General features: G+C 42.9%; 2 protein-coding genes across 2 annotated transcripts in view; one reads left to right on the forward strand and one right to left on the reverse strand.

Annotated features, from left to right (window-relative positions):
- Positions 1-1,052: 1,052 nt before the first annotated feature.
- PROX2 (prospero homeobox 2) lies at positions 1,053-11,098 on the reverse strand (the record flags this gene model as incomplete). Its single annotated transcript, XM_061612810.1, has 4 exons — positions 1,053-1,238; positions 3,742-3,936; positions 7,487-7,594; positions 9,659-11,098. Coding segments are annotated over 4 exons (1,929 nt in total), but the record flags the coding sequence as incomplete, so codon positions are not given.
- Positions 11,099-15,709: 4,611 nt separating this feature from the next.
- The window catches only part of DLST (dihydrolipoamide S-succinyltransferase), a 31,641-nt gene continuing 30,145 nt past the window's right edge, over positions 15,710-17,205 (forward strand). Inside the window, exon 1 of the mRNA XM_061611751.1 lies at positions 15,710-15,944. Coding sequence (XP_061467735.1) covers positions 15,870-15,944 — 75 coding nt within the window. The 5' untranslated portion in view covers positions 15,710-15,869. The remainder of the gene's footprint in view (positions 15,945-17,205) is intronic.

A 17,205-nucleotide genomic window follows, 5' to 3' on the forward strand; every position in this document is an offset into this window, starting at 1 on the left:
ATTCAAGAATGCTGAACTCAAGGGAAGTAGCTAACTCTGAGTCTGAGTCTTGACACTATAGTGTCAAGTGTGTAAACCTATTTTTTTCTGTAAGGAACAGAATTGGATGCCTCAAGGATAGATTCAGATGGACTTAGCGTGTGCTAATTTGCAGTTTCTAGAAAAACTGAGGAAGTGTGTCCATAAATTCCCCCTCTGACATGGCCAACACACCAAAGGACACACTTGGTTATAAATACACAAAAGAGACTTTTACCAAGATGCATTCAAATACTGTATAAGAAAAGCAGTACAAAGTTACTTAATGGCTGTAGCCCAGTCTATTCTTACCCAGAACAAAGCTCCATTGAATACAATGGGCCTATCTCTGAGTAAACATACATAAGATAAGGCTGCCGGTTGTTCACAGGCAAAACTGCAATGGTTGAGGTGAAAGCATTTACAGAAGCTTATTTACAGCACACTGTTTTGGTCTCGTAGCTTCCACAAAATAAGGGATTGAGACTAGTCAAGCAGCAAAAGTATGGGGATACAGTTGGGCTTGCTGAAAGCTTAGTTTTTCATGGAGGCGGTCTTGCAAGATTTAAATCAGAGAGGGCTAACCTGTGATGGTCCAGATCTTCCTGGACTACACCTCCCACCATCTCTGCCGTGGTCGTGGTGGCTGGAGACGATGGGAGTTCAACAACATCTGAAGGGCTACAGGTTAGCCACCCTTGGTTTCAATGGTAGGCCAGCCTCTGCCAACCTGGTACCCTCCACATGTTTTGGACTACAGCTTCCATCAGCCCCAACCAGCACAGACATGGAAGTAACACAGTATGTAGAACTGACCATTGACATAGTGGCCATTTAGGAATACAGCAGAACATAGGGCCTTTCTTATACTTTACTCCTTAAAAGTACTAGACATATCAATGGTGCTATGAACAGGTAGGTCTCAATCATTACACTAGTCTGTAATTGAGATTTGCCATTGACTCTGACCAGCCTCTTCTTCAAGGGGTTGCTGTGTGTCATAGTCACTGGTCAGTTGCCATGGTAACTGTACATTAACCTTGATTCACCTCTTTCGGGCAACTGGAGGATTTAAATGCATCTGGTATCTCACTATCTAGTTTGGAAATTATCTTGTAAATTGGTTTTTTCCAGGAAGGGTCCAAGTCCTTCCCTGCTCTGACAGCACTAAAGAACTCCTGAAGGGTCAGACTAGCAACATCCAGGAAACCATCAGGAACCTACAGAGACAGAGAATAAGAATGTTAGGGATAGGGAACATGCTATTGGTCAATTTGGCATCTCAGTGTAGACTGAACTTCATCAGTTAACATCCTCACAGGGGAGATCTTTGCTTCACAGGAGATTATTATCCTTGCAGAGGTTGGGTTCTGAAGGAGCAGAAAATTACATTTGCTCCCCTGATGAAATAACAGAGGAGTCACTCCATCCCTATCAGAGAAGCAGGAAGAAGGACCATAGGCCTAACACTACATCAAAGTTCTTCCCCCTTCAACCTTATACAGCTCCTGGTTAGTGCTCAGGGATGTATTGCTCCTCCCTGAGAGAGGCATGAGCTTCTAACATGTCACAGCATAGGTTAACTGCTGGCAATTCTTAGGCCAAGCTCTTCCCAACCTAAAACTATTTACAAGCTAGAGGCAGGGCTTGATGACACACATTAGCAGCACATCATGCCCTTATCCCCATATATCTTGAGGTTGAAACATTGAGGATATGGACATGCTTGCAGTTATACTGGTTTCAGTGCGTCTCCACCTTTTTGTTATGAATCCAGGGACACATGATGTCTATCAGACTCTGCCCTCTTTTAGTCAAAATCTGGGATTTTTGAGATCAGATACATTTTCCCTTCAAGCCAACTTCACACTGACTTCAAAACTGTTTGGTTAATCAACCCATTGCGACTCAGGTGTGTCCAATGGAAACGCTTTGCTGTTGGTGGTCCTGAAAGATCTGACACCAGCAGTGGGGCTGGATGTATTCCAGCCAAACAATAAAGATGTGTACAGCTGGGTTTAGATTCGTTTCACACTGCACCCAGACAAAATGGTCTCGCTGCTTTTTAAGGAAGGTGTGTGCACGTAGCCTGAGCCGCCTTCACTACTACAGAGTTTTATGGGACTCTCTTATAAGCTGGAGCTACTAAGAGCGTTCCTATGCATTGCTGGAAGGGAGCCTCAGTGCCAACCTATAGACAGAAACTATAGTTTCCCTGGTATAATTTCCAGAGGAGTAGCCATGTTAGGGCCCCTCCAGACTGGTGTTTTATTGTCGGTGTATTTTGCAACAAGTTCTTGACATAATGCATTAGTGGTGGATTTGTTATGCTGTTTTAGTTTTTCTGCAATGTCTCTCCAATGCTACCACACTATTGCAGTGTGGAAGGACTATAGTACAACAAAAGCAGGATAAAAAAACCACAAGAGAACATTTGTAGTATGAAAAGTTACAAATTTTCAGCAGGAAGTTACAGGACATGCACTGACTAGAAACGAAGTTGTATGCCAATCCCAAAACTGTTGCAGGCACAAGTAGTATTGAAATCGGGATCATGTATGAGCGCCCTGATAGCATCATGAGCACAAAATATCATGAATGTGCAATGTCTGGAGGAGCCCACAGCCTGTTGCAGCAAAACCAACATCAGCAAATTTGTTTTCTGTTGTTCCTGAGGGTAGGACCTGAAACAATGGGTTAAAATTACAAGAAAGGAGATTTCAATTAAAGATTAGTCAAAACATAAGAACATAAGAACATAAGAAGAGTTGCTGGATCAGGCCAGTGGCCCATCGAGTCCAGCATCCTGTTCTCACAGTGGCCAACCAGGTGCCTGGGGGAAGCCCGCAAGCAGGACCCGAGTGCAAGAACACTCTCCCCTCCTGAGGCTTCCGGCAACTGGTTTTCAGAAGCATGCTGCCTCTGACTAGGGTGGCAGAGCACAGCCATCATGGCTAGTAGCCATCGATAGCCCTGTCCTCCATGAATTTGTCTAATCTTCTTTTAAAGCCATCCAAGCTGGTGGCCATTACTGCGTCTTGTGGGAGCAAATTCCATAGTTTAACTATGCACTGAGTAAAGAAATACTTCCTTTTGTCTGTCCTGAATCTTCCAACATTCAGCTTCTTTGAATGTCCCCGAGTTCTTGTATTATGAGAGAGGGAGAAGAACTTTTCTCTATCCACTTTCTCAATGCCATGCATAATTTTATACACTTCTATCATGTCTCCTCTGAGCTGCCTTTTCTCTAAACTAAAAAGCCCCAAATGCTGCAACCTTTCCTCGTAAGGGAGTCGCTCCATCCCCTTGATCATTCTGGTTGCCCTCTTCTGAACCTTTTCCAACTCTATAATATCCTTCTTGAGATGAGGCGACCAGAACTGTACACAGTATTCCAAATGCGGCCGCACCATATATTTATACAACGGCATTATATCGGCTGTTTTATTTTCAATACCTTTCCTAATTATCGCTAGCATGGAATTTGCCTTTTTCACAGCTGCCGCACACTGGGTCGACATTAACAGAACAGGCTGCCTTGGAAAGTGATGGACTCTCCATGATGCCTTCTTTCCTAAGGTGTTCTCTTGCACTCTTGTGTTCTGAAATAACAAGTCTTGCCCTTATATTGCAGGGAGTTATCTTGTTCTGGAACAAAGGGCATTTTCCTAGAATAAGACACAACAGCTAATAAGGAGTACGTAACAAGTGTAGCTTCCTCACCTCAAAATCATTCCCTTTGTTGTAGTGCACATTGAAGATCCGGAAGAGCTCAGAGTCTCTGGTAACAATGAGGTCACTGGGATTCGTGACTTCCTCCAAGAGAGCTTGCCTGGCAAACTTTTCCATCTGGATGTAATAAAATTCACGGAAGTTGCTAAACCACTTGATGAGCTGGGAGGTGATGCAGCGAGTGAACTGTGAAAAGACCATGTAACATGGCATTCTGGACTAAATTCTCTCCTGTTGTCACTGGATTATTTATTTTTATGATTTATATTTATGAATCCCCTTTCCGACCATAAGTATATGTGTGCCTGGGTGGGTGTGAATGCACATATCTATCTAGCTATCTGTCTATCTATGCACCAATGAAAACAGAACCATCATTAAAAGAAACCCAGAGACCAGAATTTAAAACCCATCAAAAGCCAGGTGGAACCTAAAGTTTAGCAAACATGGGACCAACGTCTGTAGGATCCGAATTTCATAGACAAGGCACTGCTACAGAAAAGGTGCCCACCAACCTAACCTCTCTTGGTGGGGGGCATACAACAGGGCCTCTGAAGAAGATCAAACATTTCACACAGACTATATCTTGTATATTCTATAGATGTGCACATCTTCTGAAACAGATATATTCTATGCTCATGCTAGTAGGCTGTGCAGGTTTTGAGATCTTTCTCCTGCCAAAATCTAAACTGTTTGGCAGAGATGTGAGAGAAGGTTCTCTCAGTGGCTGCACCCAGGCTCTGGAACTCCCTTCTTAGGATGAGCCACCTAGCCCCTTTTTATGATTTCTTTTCCCAACAGAACAGGTCTTTGGAGTGTCTATTTTTTATTTTTCCACTACGTTTTAATGTTTTTAACTGGCCATTGTTTTGTTCTTTTATTGATTCTACAGACTGGTTTTTATCTGCTCCTCTTTTCATTCATTTAGGGTGAAAGACATGCTTGTTTATTATGTATATTTGGTGTTGTTACCTGACTTGAGCATCATGTGTGAAAAGGGAGGATATACATTTGATAAATAAAATTTGAAATAAACATGGAGATCCCTGCTTTGTCCACATCTTTCATTCCAGTAATGCAATTCTAGCTGTTTTCTCTGGAATTAACATACTGGCCTAATTTGCCCGTAATGCTAAACTAAGCTATAGCTTAGCATGAACAAGCAAATGTGTGGAAGTTCCCAGACAGAGAATCATGGCTGCTTTGCTTTGCCTTTGGTCCTGTTGCCATGCTACTGTTAGCTAAGCCATCATTTGGCTCAGCATGTCATCCGAACCTGAGCTCATGGTTTATCTCCCCCAAACAAACCACAAGCAGTAAACTACAGAGCAGTGGTTCCCAACCTTTATGAGCACGGGACCCCCTTTATAAGCTGGAAAAAAATTGTGACCCCCTTCCCCCAGGGAGGCAGGCTGGCTGCCAGGAAAGAAGGGGGAAAGCAGCCTTTCTTTGCAGGCTTGCTTCTTTTTGCTTCACAAAAAGCCCTCTCCTCTCATTCTAAGTAAGGGTGTTGCCAGTAGCGGCAGTGCAAGGAGACGGGAATCAGTGACAGTAATCCCCTCTTCTTCCTGGTAGCTCCACCCTCAGCCTCCTTTGGCATCTGCCATGTATTTTATAGGCAGATGCCTGCCCTTAGTGTGCCTGAAAGACGCTCTGGAGCTTCAGATAGGGCCTCCCCTCTTGTTTGGAGCAAGGGGGAGGTGTCATCTGCAGTGGCAGTGGAAAGCAGACAGTGTAGAGGGAGTGAAGACTTTTAAAAAAATAATAATAAATAATTCATTTCTTTACTGTTCACGGCCCCCTCTGGATTACTTCGCGGGGCCCCTGGGGGTCGCGGCCCCCAGGTTGGGAACCACTGCTATAGAGCAAATCTTGGCTGCAGTTCATAGTTTTTCTGGAGTGTGACAAACCATAAGCCCAGGTTCAAATGATATGCCAAGACAAACTATGGCTTAGCTCACATCAGCACAGCAGGAGCAGGAGCAGAGGAGGAGTAAAGCAACCACAATCTTCTTTCCAGGAACCCACACATTTGGTTGTTCATGCTAAGCCTTAGTTTGGCATAGTGTTACATGTGAACCAGGTCAATTTGTTCCTTCAGATTTTATGGAGAATCCAGATAACATCATTACTAACCACACTACATTACAGTATTTTCCATTTTGTTCTCTTATCTTTTTTCCAGACCTGATTTGTAATCATTATTTTTCATCTTAAAATGCAATTCCACCAGATGGATTGGCAAAGCATTATTGAGGTTTTTAAAGGATACAGTGATACTGTGATGGAATTTGCTGTGTTGGTATATTTATTTGTTAATAATTTGTATTAAGTGTGGTGTAGTGGTTAAGGTGTTGGACTAGGATCTGGGAGACCAGCCTACACAGCCATGAAGCTCACTGGGTGGCCTTGGGCCAGTCACTGACTCTGAGCCTCATGAAAACCCTATTCGTAGGGTCGCCATAAGTCGGAATTGACTTGAAGGCAGTACATTTCCTTTTTTTATGAGTTTGTGGTATGGCTTCATTGTGTACTTTTTATAATACTTCTTGTGTTCTTTTTTTCTTGTACACCGCTTAGAGATATTTTTATATATTAAGTGGTATATAAACAGTCTAAATAAATAAATAAATAAATACTGTCTGTTTAATTAGTAGATTTCACCTTGCCCCTTTCTTTGAAAGCAGGTTTTGTCCTTGTAATTGTTTCCTGTTCATTCATGCAGCTACAGCATTTCTGAATTTCTGCTTAAATAGTTCCTGTTCCCTACATATTGGAGGGGCAACTTTAGTTACTGGTTTCATCTTTGCCATTGCTCTGCACTCCTAAAAAAATTAATTGAAAAATAATGAATAATTGCTCTGGCTATAAAGAACAAATCAATCATTAAAGCCCTGTCCCCTGCAGGAAATAGGAATGGATTTGCTAAGGGCCAATTTAGGAATATCACAACATCTGGACAACCACAGGTTAGCCACCCCAAATTAAAACAATAATTGCAGGAAGAAAAAAAACCCTTTGCTAATCAAGGACTTATTTCAAGTAAACTTATTTTACCTATGTGGATAAGCATTGCCAGATTTTACCTATGTGGATAAGCATTGCCAGAATATATGCATTATATCAAATACCATGTGGAACCACTGTTTTAATTCCTCTTCTGGGAAACAATGGCTCTACAGTGCTAATGGGCCATCCATAGTGTTCTTCATGAATTGTGAATAAACTTAAGTTTGTTGCTCTGTTACAAAGTGTCACTAGGGGTCACTAATGTTCCACAACTGATATTTGAAAAGGTCTGGGGCTTACCTCCCTCATGTACAAAGTCAGGGAATGTTCACACTATTTTTTTTAAAGACTTGGGTATACTGATTCAGACCTGGCACCCACAACGCATCCACAGGATCTGGTGATCAACTCCAATGCATTGTTTTTATTTTAATAATTTACATCCTGACTTTTTCCACGAAAGCTGAACTTGAAGCAACTCACAAAAATCAGATAAAAACATTTGATTTAAAGGAGAGACTGGGGACTAAGTAGACAGGCACGGGTGGAACAGTCATAAACTGCAATTATTTCATACACACTGTTGTGCATAGGTGCTAGATGGCAATTCTTTCTTGCAATACCTTTCCTCCTCTCCTCGTTTATCACAATACAAGCTGCTATGGGATAAGTGAACATCTGGATATGTCTTTAGAACTTTGGAATACAAGAAGCTGAATGGTTTTACCTGGACATCTAGGAAGTATGCTTTCAGCAGAGATGATGTGGGATAGCGAGAGAAGAAGAACATCAGCTTAGCCTTTTTCAGATGGCCAGGAGTCAACGCTTCCTGGATGTAATTTGAAGTTAAGGAAAAAGTTGCTTGCTGTTCCTAGTTCCTATAGCTAACACCAGCTGGGTTTGCCAAGACCATACACTGAACAAGGACAGTCGACTCCTGATGCAGAGGGTACTTGTTGGTGAATGCAATTATTGTATATAGCAGTGATCTGATGTAGCACTGTGTAGACTCAACTTGTCACATCAAAAGGAATGGGAGGAGGCTGAGCAGTCAAGCTGCTGCAACTTTATTGAGCTCAGGTTCTATTGTACCTGTTAGTGTTCTCAGTGAACATAATGCAGAATCCCACATTAGGTCAGGAGTTAGTAAACTTATCTAGGAGTGGTACAATTAACTTGTTCCATTTGCAAGCACCTTCTTGACAATCACTTGTTCTCTGAGCACATTTAACCTGGTTAAGCTTCCCAGGTCCAGATCCAAAAATATCTGTTTTAAGAATCCATCATAAAAAGACTGCAGAGAAGACAGCATTTGTCTCGGTGTGGCTTTTCCTATCATAGCATTGCAGTGGTGAGGGAAGCTGCACCTGGCAAAATTTACCCTTCTGTATAACTCTTAAAGGTGCAATAGCTTTCCCAGGGTTTGGACATGACAGCTCTTGGCATGGTGTTGCCTCTTGTACAATTCAGACCCTAAAGTCAGGAGTATATGGGCTAATTTGAAAGAGAATGTTTAAGAGAGGCAGTGCTAACCTGTAATTACATTATTATTAATAATAATTATATTATTATTATTATTATTATTATTATTATTATTATTATTATTATTATTATTGATAATATGATAATAAAAGAAAAAACCAAAATCATACAATTTCTATCATACACCAAGTCAAAATATATGGCACTTACATAAAATAAGGACAGAAACAAACGAAGATACAATTAAACTAGCAAAACCTCTTTGGCAGATCTTCGCAGCAGAAAATAGAAGTCTAGCAACTATTTCCAGTATTTTGTTCATGTCAGCCAATATGCAGGCCAAATACCATTCAAAAATCCTTCATGGATATTGTAGTAGGACAGGAGTAAATGATCTGTTTCAGTCTTCTCTGTGAAAGTTACATAAACACACAAACACAAACACACATGCTTGTGTTTCTATTACTTCATCCTCAGAAGAGGCAGAACCATTTATTGTGTGAGACAAACCTTCCTTTATTTCTTATTCAGACCTATGAGGAGGCGTTCAATGTCTATTCAGAGAGTAAAAGAGCAGAGCTGCCCTGCTTATTAATATAAATAAGAGAAAACAGTAAGATTCTGGATACAGAATGTCCAGATCCACTAGTTGCTGTTCAAAGATGCTAGCTCAAAGTAGAACAAAATGCTACATTCAAGTGCATGTACAGCCAAAATCCCAATGATCACTCTGTTAGAAACAGCTTTGGAAGGAAGTATTCTGGAATGGGGTATTGCGTGCTGAACTCTTTCTCCCCTGCTGCAATGTCCCCACTGCTGCTTTCTCTCACGTGGCTTCCATATTTATTCACATGGTTAAACTCACACCTAGGATCCTATTAGAGGAAAAGCATCTTTGGGGAAGTTGCAGCAAAAAAGCAGCAGGCAGGAAAGGGTCAAGCAGCCTCTCTGACCCCCAACACTTCCCTGTGGCAAATTACCCCCTTTTTCTACCAAAAGCAACTACAGGTTTTGCTACTCATGTTTCTGTGCAGTGTTTTGCTCTGGTGCAACAGATTTTGTTTTAGGCAGACACATTGGATTGCATCCAATAAAGTCATCCCATTAGCACAAGGACTTCCACCTGCGCAACGGGACAGCCTCCCCCTCTCCTCTTCTTGCACATTCCCCCTTTCTCTCCCAAATCTGTCCTGGGGATCTCCCAAAAAAATCCAGAGCAGATAGGGTAGGTGTGCAGGGGAGAGGAGATGGAGAAGAAGTCCTGTTGTGCAGGTAGAAGTCCTTGTGCTAATGGGACAACTTTGTGAGAGATACAACTCTTACATTTTATCTGACCAGTCCATAAGAAGGCAGCACTGTATGGCCACCCATGGTAGGGGCTAGATATTGATGATACAGGAAGGTCCTTAAAGGATATATGTTTTGAGGGGAAGTACACCCCATCCATCATAGCACGCATTTCAGCAAACTCGGCATTTGAAGCTGGAAGAGTGGCCAAAGTTTCTATTTCGGCAGATTTATAAGATGTTGGATATCGTTGGTGTCTCATGACAGATGGCTTCAGCTTGATTGGTTGCCACAGCACGTCTAGGGATTCTGGAGGACAGACCATTCTTGGAGAGGGGCTGCCCCAATGGTTATTTTGACCACATAGTAGCATTTGGTTAAAAATACAATTTCCTTGAACTTCAGAGGTCATGACTAAGGGATAATTTACAGGTGGTATTTGGCAGGGTTTTTTCTCTGTTTTTGAGTGGATGAGATAAGTAGGAAAGCCTGGAAGTTTTTCTGTAGTGACCGACATGGAGTCTTTAGAAATCTTAGGAAGCCATTTACTGGACACGCTTTCTCCAGAACCTGTACATTCTCTCCCAGTAGGGGATGATGTAATTGAGGGGGCATCAGGCAAATGGGATTGGGGGTCTGGTGATTCAGGCAAAACTTTATCCAAAACAGAATCCACAGCTTGCTTCACCACCTGGATTAACTCATGTTTTAACATCTCTGAAAGAGTACTCTCTTCTGAAGTCATTCTAGCTCCTTTCTCTGCTAACTCAGATCCTCTCATTTTGGGGATGCTTCTCCATAAATGATCTCTGCATTGGTCACTCTCAACAGCTTGACTACAGTTGTCCAAACTTTGTCCAAACTTCTCCTTCAGCAGGTCCTTAGTTTTCTCCATGCTTCCTTGGCTTGAACTGGCATCACTGAACTCATAAGGCTGAAGGAACATCTCTTGAAATTCCTTCAGGTGGTGTTGCAAAACATGGAGCTGTTTTTTCAGCTGGAGGCATTGTTCTGTCTGGATGCTGCTTCTGTCAGTTCTTGCCAGAGAAGTCTCAAGCAGGCTTTGCTGCTGAGGAAGTCTCTGCTTTCTCTTGTTCTCTCTATAGGTCTCTTTTATTTTCTCTGCATAGTGCTGGTCTCCTTCCCCAAGGGCACCTGGCACTATAGTGTTTGGCATCAGGCTCATTCCCCGGATAATATTTTCCACTCTGGCCCTCTTAGCTTGCAAGTGTTCATTATGAAACTGACTAGAGTTACTCAAACCACAGACAGGACTCATGGCAGAGACTCCCCTCAAAGACGTGCCATTCTGAGCACTTTGGAACAGCTGTTCAGTTTTCTGTGAGGAAGGGAGAAGAAAGCTGGGATCCAACTCACAGTTAGCTTCTGGCTGGCTAAGGAGGTGTGATATTATGGATGCATAGTAAGAAGCAGGAGAAAGCAAATGGCCCCTTTCAACATGAGGCTCTCTTTGTTTCTGTCCACTGGCACGTCCAGAATTAGGTCTATAATCATATCGGTTAGAGATAGGGCTCCCACTCATATCTTTCTCTTCTTTAAGATGCAGGATTGGTATCCAACAAAACAGCAGGAATTATTTAGGTAATGAGATTGTAATATGGGCAGCACAATGTATGAATGTGAAACAATGGGTGATGCCTTTGTTTTTACACTTTCGAAGGCCGTAAATCTGGAGCAGCAAAACAAAGGGGGGCGATATATTATCCAGCAATTTGTAAAAAAAACCCCACAAGGTTTCATATGCAAGGAAACAACGCTTTTCTTTATCCCTCTGACATCTCTGTTCAAATTCAACAGTCTGTCTAGGGGAAACCAAAACACTGACAGAATTGGAAGGCTAATATTTTACACCATACCCCAAAGTAGTATATCATCTATTCTATCTAAGAAGCCTCCTCAAGAGAAGGAAGTTCTACAACATCCCCATCAGCCTATGACACTGAACTGTTCTTAGAAAGAATACGAATTTCTTAATGTTCAGCTAAAATCTACGCTTCTGTCATACTGCAGCTTCATGCCCTTTCTTCATGCTCTATTATAGACATCACCTTTTTCTTCTTTCTGACATTCTTTTGTATTGTCTGTAGTGAATATGCCTATTTTATTTTTTCTAGAGTATCCCAATTCTGAACTGAGTTGAGTCAGATGTTCATCAGAGAATGTCCTATATGGATTGAACCCCCACATTTGTGCCACTGCAGACATGCCCACCTATCATGTTGTTTTTATAATTACTATCTGCATCCTCATAGTCTTATATAGAAACTTCTACAAAAAAATAATATAAAGGCAAAGAACAGGTACAGTTCTTCCCAGTACTGTGAGCAACAATTTTTATCAGCTCCCATAGGCATTTCAGCAAACGGCCAAGCCTTTCCCTCAACACTGAAGAAATCCAACAGCAAGACATTACCCCATTTTTTAAAAATGTGTTTTTAAATTTGTATATTTGTTTTTAATGTTTTTGATTGCTGTAAACCACCCAGAGAGCTTTGGTTATGGGGCGGTATATAAATGCAATAAAATAAATAAATAAATAAATTTCAAAAAAGAATCTGATGCCTCCTTCAAAACAACCTTCCACAAAAAGTGTCCCAAAAATGGATCCTCACCAGTTCATGAGTCACTTCTGAACAGTCCCCAGATCTGAGACTTACACCAAATGGCTGGTTATTTAATCTAACTTTCTTAAGATATCTGCAAGCAGAGCATTGACAATCCCTTAACCATTCTCAGACATCACTAACAATTAGATGCTACCCAAATGATCAAAGAAGATTTCTCATACCTTTAAACTGCAATTAGAAAGATTTTTAAAAGAGAGCAACATTTGGAGGAAAAAAGCATGGTAAAAATATATTATCAAAGAGGTATTTTAAAAACAAGGTGCTTCTACAAGCTTTCTGACTGAAGATTGCAGTTAAACCTTAAGGAGAACCCACACACATGCATAGACACAAACTCTCCACGGGGAGACTGTACAGCATTGACCACTTGAAATACTCACCTTGGCTGTCATAGGTATATGGGACGCTACCTTCTGCTTTCAAGACATCTAGAGACTGCTGTTGACTGAGAAAGGGGGCACTGAATAATTGGTGCTGTCACTAAAGATCCCTCTAACTGCAGTTCCATAGTCATAGGGGTGTGAGGAAGGCCAATAACAGCCAACCAGCTTGAGGAAACCTATGCATATGCAAAAAAGAGATGCAGCAAAGGGGCAGTGAAAGAAATCTTCCCTCATATATTCAGGCTTTTCAGTGCATGTAAAGGCTAGAGACACAATAGCTATTGAGAGAGTTGAAAATAGTCTGAGAGCATCACTTCCCATAATACACATATATTTATTTTATGCCATTGATGGTCAAACAAGTTTTGCAGGTTTTTGAAACAAACAAAACCCTTCAAAAGGGATCTACTAGAGGCAAAAGTGAGATGAGTGTACACACTGTGATCACTTCCAGACACCCTGTTTATTGAGCATTCATCCTGATTTGTTTGTAGGGAGATTAGACAGCATCTGTTATTTATTGAGCATTCATTCTGATTTGTTTAGGAAAGGTAAGACAATGTTGCATCAAGCAAATGTTATCCCACAATTTCCAGTGCATTTTCCTATCACTCTCCTGATTGCAAAAAGTCCTGAACTTGACGGTATGTCAAATTCATCTAGCAGATTAGTCGCTAAACTGTTGTATGTGTTTCTCCTTCTAAAATGAAGGCAGCTGCTCTTTTATTTATTTATTTATTTGATTTATATCCCACCCTTTCTCCCAGTAGGACCCCAGGGCAGCAACACACATTCCCACTTACTCTGCATCCAGTGCATTCCCACTGCTGGTTTGGGAAGTGGCACACAAAAGGTTAGCTGCAATCCATATCTATCCTTTATCTATCCTGTTGTTTCTTATGAAATACTTAACGTTTTGATGCATTTTCCCCCAACCAGCTTCAATCCAAATTGAGAAAAAGAACGACCTAGCTGTGCTTTAAGCCAGTACTGTGCACACACAGCCATAGTTGACTGAAAACACAGCAGGTGATCTGTAATTTTAAATTTTTATGTGCTTTGATATTTTATGAAATTGTGGTGTACAAGTATTTTTATGAATAAATAAATAATCCAAACCCCCAATCCACCACACTGGTGGAGATCTCCCTCCACCCAGCCCAAAAGAGTTCCACTGGCCTCCACTCGTGAAGTTCCCCATTCTACCCACCAAAGGTGCAGGTAAAAGGGCTGTTCCATGAGCAGGGAGGGCCACTACTTGACAGCACCAAGCCAACAGCACCCAATTGCTACACCAGTCCCATTATGGCATAGCCCAGAAAAGACTTCTGCCCTGGCTGGTATGAGCAATGGGTGTGTGGATGCCGCAGCAGCTACACTGCTCTGTCAGACCCCACCACTGCCCAGGTAGAGTTTGTATTCCTCTCCCAGGTAGGCACCCCTGCAAGTCTGCCACTATGGCTGGGCGAGTTCCAGGGCTGGCCTACAATACAATTAGACAGAATGAGGTGACCTCCTCAGGTGGCAGAACCAGTGGGGCAGTAGAACATGGCCATTCCTCTGGAGCTTTTCCCCTGTAAGAGGACATAAATGTGTATGCCACAGGGCCTGCCCTGAGCTCCCTATGCTAGCCTTTGACCTCAGGCACAGTGAAGGACTCAGTCCTGTCACCAGTGTTGAAGTAAGATCCACCAGGAACCAGCCACTCTAGGCTTCTGTATGTGGAATGGGGAGAGGGCTCCATCTTGTCCTGTACTGCAGGCAGTGAAACATCTTGGGCCAACCCTGGGGGAAGGACAACGTTATAATCATGTCTTGCTTATAAACTTTCAGAGGTATTGGGCTGGCCACTGGCCACTGGCTTAGATGGCTCCTCCCAGATCTTATACCCAGCAAGGTCATTCTTACGTTCTCAGTGCGCTTACATTCTCAGTGTGCTTAAATCATGTTACAAGGTCCATAAATGACTATGGCTTGGATCCAAAGACAAGGAAGTTAACGAAGGAAAGTTTCCGCTTCTCCTTTCTGCAGCCACCAGCATACACCCCAAAGCCTCTTCAGGCAGTCAATATGGTTTGCTCAGTTTCTCATTTTTCCAATCTTAAATTCAGTCCTCCACCTTTCTGCCGCAATTTGCAAATTGATTTTTTTAAAAATCCTAATGAAAATTCTTCAGCGTTTTAGTGTGAAGTTCCCCTAATAAACACAATTTTGTGTGCAGTCTTGGCTAAAGTGTACACATTTTTATCCTAATATAATGCATTTTGGTATGTTATTTTCACTATATTCATTTTTATGCACATTTCCCCCTAATATACTGTATACATTTCAACCAAACTGCATTGCAACATTACGAGAAGTACAAATTTTGAAGTATGGCCGTATTTCAGTTCTCATATTGTTTTGGAAAGGGCGAATATGATAGAATTGGCTTCAAATGAGAACTGAATAGACATTCTCCCCCATCTATCCCTAGTGGTCAGGCAGGGACTCTCCCAAATAATGTGGGATAGAGTACGGGAGTTGCTGGGGAGATAGGGGAATCAGCCAACATTGGACTTGGTGCCTCAGATAGTAAACTGAGTTCTCAGCAGTAAAGTATCCTGTTATCTTCTCCGCCCAGCAGCCTCCCGAATCTATCCCACATTCTCCGGGAGTCCCCCCCCATCCCGGGATTCTTTAGAAAGGCTTTTCAGGGGGGGCACAGGTGGGTGTAGGAATAGAAGATTACAGTGTTCTTCTGCGCCTGACAGAACCGGCGGACGACATCTGAAGGCCGTGGAGATAGATAATAGTGACAATCTGATTTGTCTGGGGAGGAATCTTAAGGAGTGGGACTCTTCCTCTGAGGATGTTCTTATATCCTAAGTTAGAAAGAGCATGATAGTTGTTGTTTGGGGTTTATTTGCTTGTTTTGTTGGGGAGGGAATACCCTGCTGCCCAAGCACAGGTACGCTAAACTCCTAACTTTTTCCATTGCTTTCCACGCGCCGCTTTTACTGGCACTTCTGTAAGGACTAAAAATGGCGTTCCAAGTCAACTCGGAAGTTACATGCCGTGTGCTAGTCTACTTGTTGGAAGTCTACGCTGGGTGTGGGTGTCCCATCCCCAAGATGGCTTAACTTCCTAGCTTCTCCTTGCCCGTCCTTCCTTTGTGCTTCGCTAAGCCGCAATTGGTATGGCCCATCGTGCCCTGCCCCTTTCGTAACCGCGGTTGGTCGATCCCAGGCTGCATCCGGCCTTTGCCGGGCCTGGTTCCGGTGTGTACCCTGGGGCTCTTCCTCCCGCCGCTGTCTCGGCCGCCGACGTGATGCTGCTACTTTCTCTGGCTCGGGCTCGTTGTCTCAACCGGGCGCTCGGGCGATCGCTCTGCGCCGTTCGGCAGGTACCTCCCGGGGGAGCGTGGAGGGCCACAACGGGGACTCGAGGGGCTGCTGTGTGCTAATGGGCGCCAAGGGCAACGGGGGGACGCTGGGTGGCGAAGGGGAGAGGCCGCAGTCATGCCTGGGGGTTGCTCTTCTTTCCTTCCTTTCTGTTACCGGCCTGTGGCTAACTGAAGGCTCCGAGTGGATGCGGGAGGCCGGCGGGCAGCGGCTCTTGTTCTCGGGGCGCCTCCCGCTATCTCCACGACCTGACAAGCTGTTTTCAGGGTGAGGCAAGCCGCGTTATAGGTGAAGTTCGTGTTTGGAGACTTAAACGGATACTTTGTGACTTCTGCAAGCCTAGGTCGTACGAGGCACCTGCCGGGCGCGAAAATGGCTCTGAAGGCTGCAGCCCAGTGACATCTTCACGTGTATTTAAGAATACGCCTTCTTGTGGGAACGCCCCCGTGTCCTCTATATTGCACAGTAATGGTAAAGGTTTGTTACACAGGCTTGACACTAATTGCTCTTGTACCGTGGATGTCTGTAAATGAAGCTCTCCCCCTGCCCCAAAGCAGGTGTAACCTGCTTAAACATAGCGCATTTGTTCTGTCTAGTACAAAGTTTGCGTGACGGGATCCTCCTTAATGATCGCCAACAACTTCTTGCAAATTACTGCAGTGTCACTGCCGTTTTTACTTGTATGCCATCAGGATAAACTGTCAGTGGCTCATTAAAGCTCCTTTCAGGAGATATCACCATTCTGTCGGGTATATCTATTTGCCCCCAACTGGTTGGCAGCATCCTAATTAATTGCAGTTAATATCTGGCCAACAGTATTTTTCATTCCCTTTTTTATTACTCTGTTCAAAATGGGGAAATTTGCTATGATTTTTTGGTAAGAAGTGGTAACAAAACGTAAAACACCTGTTGGGGTGTGGTGAATAGTAATAACTGAATTGCAGTGCAATTCTAATCAGGCAGATACACCTGCATATCTCCTATGTAAATTAAGGTGCAACCTGATTGTTTCTGGCTGAGTCATTTTCTGTCCTTCCATTAACTCCTTTAGGGTGAATTTTAGCCATACCTGCAATTTTAGTGATGTAGTTACACTAAGCTCTGTGTGCAAGACAAGTGAACGAAGAGAATTATGGCACAGTGTAACTTTGCTTACTCCTCTCCCTGCCCTTACATGCTCCTTCCCTGACTTGGTCACGCCCCTTTTTTGACCTTGACACTTGCATAACTTCTGCCATCTTAACGAATGCCAGTAGGACTTTG

Source organism: Rhineura floridana, chromosome 2 (assembly GCF_030035675.1).
Source record: "Rhineura floridana isolate rRhiFlo1 chromosome 2, rRhiFlo1.hap2, whole genome shotgun sequence".
NCBI lineage: Eukaryota > Metazoa > Chordata > Lepidosauria > Squamata > Rhineuridae > Rhineura > Rhineura floridana.